Source organism: Penaeus japonicus, unplaced genomic scaffold (genome assembly GCF_977035675.1).
Source record: "Penaeus japonicus unplaced genomic scaffold, GWHDUDI00000001_assembly GWHDUDI00000026, whole genome shotgun sequence".
Classification (NCBI taxonomy): domain Eukaryota; kingdom Metazoa; phylum Arthropoda; class Malacostraca; order Decapoda; family Penaeidae; genus Penaeus; species Penaeus japonicus.
In genome coordinates this window covers 5,438,840-5,448,839 of record NW_028234428.1, presented here as the reverse complement: position 1 = coordinate 5,448,839, position 10,000 = coordinate 5,438,840, and the positions used below count along the sequence as shown (strand labels likewise).

The 10,000-nt window shown below is 43.1% G+C and overlaps 1 protein-coding gene across 1 annotated transcript in view; it reads left to right on the top strand.

The window, feature by feature from the left end:
• The first annotated feature begins 1,517 nt into the window (after positions 1-1,517).
• The window catches only part of LOC122258916 (uncharacterized), a 9,322-nt gene continuing 839 nt past the window's right edge, over positions 1,518-10,000 (top strand). The window contains exons 1-2 of the mRNA XM_043025197.2: positions 1,518-1,646; positions 8,671-9,764. Of these exons, the coding sequence (XP_042881131.1) occupies positions 9,519-9,764 (246 nt within the window). The 5' untranslated portion in view covers positions 1,518-1,646; positions 8,671-9,518. The remainder of the gene's footprint in view (positions 1,647-8,670; positions 9,765-10,000) is intronic.

Genomic DNA, 10,000 nt, shown 5'->3' with positions numbered 1-10,000 from the left:
ATATTTTCTCTGGAACTACTGATGATGCAAAGGAATGCGTGTTTGTTTTATAAAGTCTATATATTGAGTTTCTGTGACTCTCTCTCTTTCTCTTTATCTCTCTCTTTCTCTTTATCTCTCTCTTTCTCTCTCTCTCTTTCTCTCTCTCTCTTTCTCTCTCTCTCTTTCTCTCTCTCTCTCACTCTCTTTCTCTCTTTCTCTCCCTCTCCCTCTGCCTCTCCCTTTCCCTCTACCCCCCTCCCTCCCTCCCTCTCTCCTTCCCTCCCTCCCTCCCTCTCTCCCTCTCTCCCTCCCCTCTCTCTCTCTCTCTCTCTCTCTCTCTCTCTCTCTCTCTCTCTCTCTCTCTCTCTCTCTCTCTCTCTCTCTCTCTCTCTCTCTCTCTCTCTCTCTCTCTCTCTCTCTCTCTCTCTCTCTCTTTCCTTCCCTCTCTGTCTCCCTTCCTCCCTCCCTCTCTCTCTCTCTCTCTCTCTTTCTCTCCCTTCCTCTCTCTCTCCCTTCCTCCCTCCCTTTCCCTCTCTCCCTCCCTCCCTCCCTCCTTCTTTCCCTCTCTCTCTCTCTCCCTCTCTCTCCTTCCCTCCCTCTCTGTCTCCCTCCCTCCCTCTTTCTCTCTCTCTTTCCCTCTCTCTCTCTTTCCCTCAATCGAGGTCACGTGCCAAGGGCTTACGCCAAAGCGTTGCGTGGCGGCTGCGTCACGTCCTAACACAGCGAAGTCTTTGAACCTGTTTGATACCGTGAACCTCGACTGCTGCGCCAACAGAGCCTGTACGTGTTATTAACCGCCTCTGCATACTCACGCGCTTCTGCCTTGTCCGAGTTTGAATTAAGAGGGAATAGGGGAAATGTATATGTGTATTTTCCTTCGTCTGTGTGAGGAGGAAGAGAAGGTTGAGATTACGAAAGGGGGAAAAAAACAACAGTAACAAAGGAATGATATCAAAATAAGAAGAAGCCTGGAGGTTTTGTACATTAATAATAGGCGTTGAAATACATCCGGCCATTGTAGAAGCTGCCCTTTAACCGCAGCTCAGAGGGACTAATCTCGCGTGCTAGCGGGTCATCAATGTTGCATGCAAGGTCCCTCTCTCCTCCTGTCCCCTTCCCTACCCCCCCCTCCCCCTCCAACCCTCCCCTCCTCCAGTCCTCTTCCCCTCTCCCCCCATCCCTCCTTCCCCCTCTAACCCTCCCCTCACTCCACCCCTCTTCAACCCACCCTTCCCTCCCCTCCCTCCTCTCTCTCCCTCCTCTTCCCGACCCCTCTCTCCCCCAACTAACCCTCCCTTCACTCAACCCCTCTCCAACCCACCCTTCCCTCCCCTCCCTCCCCTCTTTCCCACCTCCCCGACCCCGCCGACCCCCCAACCCCCAACCCATCCCTCCTCCACCTATCCAACCCCCACCCACCCCCCCTTACCACCACCCCTTCGCGCCTCACCCCACACCCCTCAGTGACCCCGCCTCCCCCTCACCTCACCCCTTCAAGGCTCTCGCTCTCACTCTCTCTCTCGCTCACTCACTCACTCTCTCTCTCCTCTCCTCTCCCTCACGCTCGACTCCCCCGGCCTCAGCCCAGGTAACTTGGCCAGTGAGGGAGGCGACCGGGCGAGGGGAACAGCGGGGCGACGGAGCTCTTCTCTTGCGAACTCGGAGTGAGAAGAGCGAGCTGTGGCGTGGCGTCGCGATGCTCTTTTGTTGTCGTTGTTTTTGTTTTTGTTTTTGTTTTTGTTTTTGGTCGATGGTGTTGTTATTTGTTTTTGTTTTTTTGTGTGTGTGTTAGTGTTGTTTTGTTTCTATTTTTTTTTTTATGTTGTTTTTGTTGTTATCGTTATTGGCATAATTATTATTGTTATGATTTTCAGGTTTATTATTATCATTATTTACCTTATTATCACTATCATTATTATTACCATTATCGTCATTATCATTATTATCATCATTATCATTATTATGGTTGTTACTATAATTATCATTATCATTATCATCATAAGAGTATTACTGCTCCTACTGTCATTGCATATATGATTATCAGTGCCATTATTATAATTTTCATTGTAATCATTATTACCATTATTATTATCATGATTATTATAAGTCTAAATCATTATTATTATAATTGTTATTATTATTATTATTATCATTATCATTATTATTATTATCATTGTTGTTGTTGTTATTATTATTGTTATTATTATCATCATTATTATTATCATTATTATTATTATCATTATTATTATTATTATTATCACTGCTAGATAGGTATTACAATTATTATCATTATCATCAGTACCATCATTATCATTGTTATTTTCTTATTTTCCTATTTTCATTAACTATCATTCTAGTCGCTCTTTATTTCAATTTATTTGCCAGAACTTACATGAGCAAAAACATGAGCAAAAACATATATAATGTGTGAGTCACAATTTATCAAGAAAAAAAGTTCTTTCATAGCGTGAAGAACGAAAATATAAGAAAATAAGAAAGAAAGAAAGAAAAAGTGATGAAAAAAAATGTTAATGACCCCCAAAAAAGAATGGAAGGAATAACAAGACAGCGAAGAAAGAACAAAATACTCAGAGAGAGAAGAAAAGAATGAAATAATTTGATGACTCGATATCAAAGTGCATATGATTTATACCAAAGTGAGAGAAAGTGATAATGAGTAACGGAATATGCAAAGAGAAGAAACCGAGTGGGCGGTAAAGGAGAGAAATAGACAGATAAGATTGATCAAGAAATGGATTGATTGACGAATAGACAGATAAAGATATAAGACAGATAGATAAAGAGATAGCAAGAGAGATAGACATCAGAGAGATAAGTGGCTTGATAGATAGGTAGAGACAACTAAGTAGACAGATAGATAGGTAGATATATTAATAAATCAAAAATAAAAATAAGTTCAGACACACTGCAAGAGAAAGGAGATATTACGTGAGAGAGAGAACGAGAATGAAAAATAACAGCAACAACAGGAGAAGAGTGATAGAGGAAGAGAACAGATGGAATAAAAGGGGAGATGAGACAGAAGAGAATGTTGGGGAATAAGAGAGAGCGAGAGAAAAGGCGGGAAAACAAGAACAAATATAAGAATGGGTCTATAGAATAAGGGGAATGTGAGAACAGAGCGAGCGAAAGGATAGAGAGAGAGAGAGAGAGAGAGAGAGAGAGAGAGAGAGAGAGAGAGAGAGAGAGAGAGAGAGAGAGAGAGAGAGAGAGAGAGAGAGAGAGAGAGAGAGAGAATGAGAGAGAGAGAGGAGAATGAGAGAGAGAGAGGAGAAAGAGAAGAGGAAGAGAAAGAAAGTAAAGGAGAGAGAAAGAGAAAGAGAAGAGAAGAGAAGAGAGAGCGAGAGGAGAAAGAGGAGAGAGAGAAAGAGAAGATGAAGAGGAAGAGAAATAAAGAAAGAGAGAGAGAGAAAGAAAGGGAGGGATAGAGAGAGAGAGAGAGAGAGAGAGAGAGAGAGAAAGAGAGAGAGAGAGAGAGAGAGAAAGAAAGAGAGAGAGAGAAAGAAAGGGAGGGATAGAGAGAGAGAGAGAGATCAGCGTCTATCTCCCACTTTTCTCTTCCATCTCCACCCCTCTCTTTGTCTGCCTCTTTTCTCTCTCTTCTCCTCTCCTTCTCTCTAGCTCCCTCCTTTCTCCCTTTTCTTCCACTTCCCTTCAGCTTCACTCTATCTCCCTCCTCTCCCTCTTCCATTTCTCCGTTTCTCTTTCTCTCTATTATCTCTCTTTTCTCCCTCTCCCCTTCCCCTTCTCTCTATCTCTCTCTTCTCTACTTCTTCCCTTCCCCTTCTCTCTATCTCCCTCTTTATCTCCCTTACTTCTATTCGCCTTCTCTCTAATCTCCCTATTCTCCCTCCTCCATTTCCCCGTTTCTCTACCTCTCTATTATCTCTCATTTCTCCCTCTTCCCTTCTCCTTCACTCTATTTCTCTCTTTTCTGTCACTTCCTTTCCCCTTCTCTCTATCTCCCTCTTATCTCCCTTTTCTCCCTTTTCCCTTCCTCTTCTCTCTATCTCCCTATTTCTTCTTCCTCCTCAAAGGGAAGTAGAAAAGGGAGGGAAGATAGAGGGGATGAGAAGGGAGAGAAAAGAGGAAAGAGGAGAGAAGGAGACAGAGTGGGGGAAGAAAGAGAAGGGAGAGGAAAGCAGGAGATGGAGAGAAGGGGAGGTAAATCAATGGAAAAGGCAGAAAGTAAAGCAAACAGGGAGGGAAACAGAGAGAGTGAGAAGGAAGAGAGATAGGGGAAGGGAAGAAGAGGGGAGAGGAAGGGTGATAAAAGGCGTAAATACAGAGAGAAACGAGACGAAATGGTGGGCGTGCGACAGTGAAGAGCGAAAGAGAGAGGTATGATAACTTAAGCCTTGCGTAGCTGCGTAAGCCAACGCCGACATGGACACCTAAAAAATTATTTATTATTATAATTATATATATATATATATATTTTTTTTTTTTTTTTGAAACGTATTGAAAAAAAATATTATAATGAATGCAATGCATAAATGGCAATACCAAATGAATACGTACCAATAATGAATATAAATACGAACTCCATGTACTGTTATAAAAAGATGTAAGAATTCATATCATGGACGCCTAACAATGAAATAGATAAAATGAAATGAAACAGATAAAACACCAATGCTAAGACTGATACAAAACCCCATGTATTAATAATTCCAACGTTATTGAATTGATTGTTGAATAAGAAACACGACTTGACAGGACTGGAGTGCCTGAGATCAAAGCCAACAGAGTCGGTTGTCGTAATGCGATTAGAACAACACGGTGAGCGAAAGGCAGTCTGATTACGGAGACGGAATAGACTTCGATAGCATACCTGCGAAAAAAAAATCATATACCGGAATGGTCCAGTATATTAAGGTAGCGGAGGCGGGCAAGGCATTAAAGGGAATGAAGTGCGCCAGATCTTTCTCTCTCCTCTCCCCCCCCTCTTTCCCTCTCACTCGCTCTCTCTCTCTCTCTTGGGTCTGTCACTTGTTCTCTGTCGCTGTCTGGTTTTCTTCTCTTCTCTCTTATTGTTTTCTGTCTCTTTATTTTTCTGTTTCTCTTTCTTTCTTCTTCTTCTTTCTCTCTTTTCTCTTCTCTTTTCTCTCTTCATCTCTCCTATTACCTCTCTTTCTCTTACTCTCTCTTCAACTCTTTGCTCTTCTTTTCTCTTCTCTCTTCTCCCCAAATTTGTTTCCTCTCCTCTCCTCTCCTTCCCTCCGCTCTCCTCTCCTCTCCTCTCCTCTCCTCTCCTCTCCTCTCTCTCTCTCGCTCTCTCTTTCTTTTTCTCTCTCTTTCTCTCTCTCTCTCTCTCTGTCTCTGTCTCTCTCTCTCTCTTAATAATACTCATCCTTCACTTTTCGTATGACTTCTCTCTAAATTTCGTTGATTTTTTTGTTTGTTTGTTTGTATTTTGCTTTTCATGTTTCCTCCTCCTCCTCCTCAATACCCTTCTTCTTCTCCTCCTCCCTCTCCATAACCCTCTCTTCTTCCTCCTCTTCCTCCTTCCATCTCTCTCTCCTCCATACCTTCCTTCACATATTCTTTCTTCTTAATCTCGTCCTCTCGCCACCTGAAACGTCCTACTTCACTTATTTCTTCATTCATCTCTCCTCCATCCTTACCTCATCTTGCATCCTTCAACAGCAATTTGCAGCGTTTGCGTCCGCGCTTTTATTACTCATTAACACGCTTTCACGCCACCCTTCTTGCCTGTTAGGAATGAACAAGTTTTCGCTAAGAGTCTTCGGAATGTCATAAAGATTCTGGGAATTTCAGGATGTGTCGGGGTAGCTTCCTTATGTGTGTGTGAGAGAGAGAAAGAGAGAGAGAGAGAGAGAGAGAGAGAGAGAGAGAGAGAGAGAGAGAGAACGAGAGAGAGGGAGGGAGAGAGAGAGAGAGAGAGAGAGCGAGACAGAGAGAGAGAGAGAGAGAGAGACAGACAGAGAGAGACAGAGAATGAGGGTGTGTGGAGAGTGGGTATGTTTGTGCAGGGGATAGGGGATTTGTCTTTGTGTGTGTGTGTGTGTGTGTGTGTGTGTGCATGTGCTTGTGTATCTATGTTAGAGTATATGGTATGGGGTTGGCTATATGTGTTTGTCTGAGTGGAGTATGTGTGTGAGTTTGTTTGCACCACTTGCAAAACAACGGCCGATATTTCTAGCGGTATTTGTCCAAAATCTAGCACCGATAGACAGAAAAGTACCGCTGGATAGTACAGCAGTTTGTAAGCGGTTTCGCCATTAATTTACGCACGTGAGATACCGCAAGTAAGAATCAAACCAGTTTTCTAGCGGTTGCAGAATTCGGCAGTTTTTCAGCATATAAATTCATAAACAGAGGACGATTTTAGTCGGTTCTTTCAGGCTCTTTCTTTTCGTCCCATCATGAATACAAAACAGGAAAACACACGAATATACCGAAGGCCTTTTTGCTTTACTGCTTCATCAGAGCATGCATACTCGTGTGTTTTCTTGCGTTTTGTTTTCAACTTGTTCGTCATGAATCCCTCACGTCCCATCTTCTTCCTTATGTTTTCCTTTTTATTCCCCGCCTTTCACTTACCTCTACATCTCTTAGCATTATGTTCTTAACCATCCCGTCTGCATGAAATCGCTCATATCAAATGCAATATTAGCCTCTATCCCATCAACATGAAATAGAGCGTATCTCACGTTATATAAATATGCATAATTGAATTATTCAAATAATTTAGTGTCGTAAATATGGTGATATTATGCAAATTGTCGCCGCCATATTGGAAACACACTATCCTCTGGCACACGGACATCGGGAATTATCCACGATGGGTATAATTAAATCCAAACTTCATTAGTCATTTTCAAGTATCGATAATGGAAAGTCTAGCGCGTGAAATATTGTTTGCAAAGGAATAGCTAAGAGTTCTTTATGTTCAGCAAAGCAGCAAGCAGCGCCCTCTATCGCAACCTCACCGTCTATAATTCCGGGTTACGCACCGTCAAAAGATAGATCCTTTATCAAGAAGATATTCATACTATCATGGCACCGTAGCATAAAAAGCACGCTTCGATTCGTCAAGGCCAAAACCTGCCTCCCAAGTGGCATCTTAAAGGACTTTTTTTATATCCTTTGACATTAGCTTAAGACTGATTAAAGAACCCGGAGTTATTTCTCCCTCGCTGGCAGAAGTAGACCGCCCTCCACCACGCAACACCAGACGGAACGAAACAGCACGTAAGCGATGCCGCAGTTTAAAGGGTTAAAATTGCACTGCATTAAACGCATTATGCTGTAAATATATCGTGGAAGATGGCAGATACTGAGACCAAAATAGATTTTTGATTACATCACGCGTACAAAAAGCAAAAATACTTGAGGATATGTAATTAAGTATATGTCAATATTATTGTGAGCGTGTGCGTTATCCATTATTTCCGAAAGTTACACAAGTTTGATAGAAGCAGGTATTTACATACTCGTTAATCCTAAAAAAAAAAAGTGATAGCTTTAATTCTGAAGCAGCCTAGAGTCTTCAACTGCAAATTTTGCTCTTAAAAAAAGAGAGAGAGAAAACATGCTAAGTAAATAAAGGCAATGGATTTAGAGAGAAAAAAAACGAAGGAAAGGAAATAGATAAACGAATGATAAACGAGGAAGAGCTTCAGTCGCCGCTTACCCAATGAGCCTCATCAAGCAGAAGACCCTTGGACTGCCTTGAGCCACTGCCTTTTAGGTCCCGTGATGCCAAGCGAAGGAGAAGGAGAAGAGGGGGCTGGGGAGAGAGAGAGAGAGAGAGAGAGAGAGAGAGAGAGAGAGAGAGAGAGAGAGAGAGAGAGAGAGAGAGAGAGAGAGAGAGAGAGAGAGAGAGAGAGAGAGAGATTGGAAGAAAGAGATAGAAGGGAAAGTAAATATAGAGAGAGAGATTGGAAGAAAAAGATAGAAAGGAAAGTAAAGAGAGAGAGAGAGATTGGACGAAAGAGATAGACGTGAAAGTAAAGAGAAAGAGAGATTGGAAGAAAAAGATAAAAAGGAAAGTAAAGATAGAAAGAGAAATTGGAAGAAAAAGATAGAAAGGAAAGTGAAGAGAGAGAGAGAGAGATTTGAAGAAACAGATAGAAGGGAAAGTGAAGAGACAGGGAAAGCGAAAGAGTGAGAGAGAGAAAGAGGAGGGCCAAGGGAGGGACAAAGAAAAGAAGCCAAAAGAGAGAGCAATAGAGAGAGGGGAGGGGGTAAGGAAGGGAGACAGAGAGGAGAGAGAGAGAAAAAAAAAAAACTAAGATACTTAGAGAGATTTTTCTTTTACATTCTTCCTAAAGTGGTTGAAAAGAGGTATGTATGTTCGACCCTTTTCAAGAAAATTCAAGTATAGTTATATAACAACTGAAAGTATTCGGAATGAATAAGGCTTTTGACAACCTTCACAATATTCCTTTCACGTAGAACATGTGGTTTTAAGTCTACAGGCTTTAGCTAAGACTTTATCACTGAAAAATAAGATCATTAGTGCTGTACTTTTTTTACCTTAGATTATTCTCAAAATTCCAAGGGATGCGTGTCTTTCGTCTTAACTTCCCAAGTGAAAGAATCTTGAAATAATCTTCCCTTTTCTAACAGTGAGTACTGAGCATGACCAGTGAAATGCATTATCCTTTTCACTTCTCTAATGTCATTTATTCATCACAGGATAGTACAGTGAAAACACTAACATTAAAAATGACCACGATCAAATAAAAGAAAATAGATACTTAAAAGAAAATCGACTTAAGATCATTATTTAAAAAAAAAATATAGATAAATGAATAAGTGATAATGAAGGAAAAATAAGAAAATTCTTCAGAAAAAAATATACGGCCAATTGCCCTGTGCTGCTCTAGCCATGTCGTAAGCGAGGAAGAGTTGCAACAAGGATTCATCCAGAAGTTTCCTCAAGCGCGTCTTGAGGGGGCGACGGGACTAAAATGTTCCCTGTCGATTCGGGGATACGTCCGTGTCCCGGAAGAGGGGAGAGGAGGCAAGGTAGAAGAGAGGATTAGGTCGCGAGGAAGAGGAGAGGGGAGAGAAGAAGAGGAGGAGGAGGGAGAGTCGACGAAAGGTGAGAAGAAAAAAAAACAAGGAATAAAGCAGAAAGAGGAAGGAAGAAGGGGATACGGACGCAGGAAAAATCAGGCGAGGGGAGTACCGAGATCAAGCCAAGGAAATGGGAAAGAAATAAGATTTTTAAAACGAAGAAGGATTCACCAAAGAGAAGAAAAAAAATACTTGAATGAAGAGGAAGGAGAAAGAAGCACAGACAACAATCCAACCAATACTGGAAGAGGCTATCCGGCTTGCCCAGCGCCCCTGCCGAAAAACCCTGCCCAGCTTCCTGCCCAGCGTCTGCCTATATCCCCTGTCCAGCGTTCGTGTATAGCTCCCTGCTCAGCGCCCCTATTAAGGTCCCTGCCTAGCGCCCCTGCCCAGCCCCCTGAGACGGCCCAGCCCCCCCACCCAGCAGAGGCCGACCAGCAGGAGGTGCGAGCGAGCGAAAGGGCATGGCGTTGGTGGTCCTCACCCGCCCCCCCTCCAAGAGCCAGTACGCGGCCAAGAAGAAGCAGGAGCAGGAGCAGGCGCGGGAGAAGGAGAAGGCGAAGGCGATGAAGGCGGAGCAGCAGCAGCAGGAGAAGGAGGAGACGACGGCGACGGTGGGGTCAGCCTTGATGGAGGTCACACTCAAGATGCTCACCCTCGGGCCAAGGAGCCACCCAGCCTTCACGGGGTCACCGGCGCGACACAAGAAGGTACAAGGACAAGGCCGCGGGCTTTGCAGGACTATTTTTAATCCTACTCTTTGTTTTGGTTCTTGGTAATCGAGGCGTTGGTATTCTTGGCTTTGTTTTGGTCTTCTCTCTCTCTCTCTCTCTCTCTCTCTCTCTCTCTCTCTCTCTCTCTCTCTCTCTCTCTCTCTCTCTCTCTCTCTCTCTCTCTCTCTCTCTCTCTCTCTCTCTCTGTCTGTTTCTCTCTCCTCTCTCTCTCT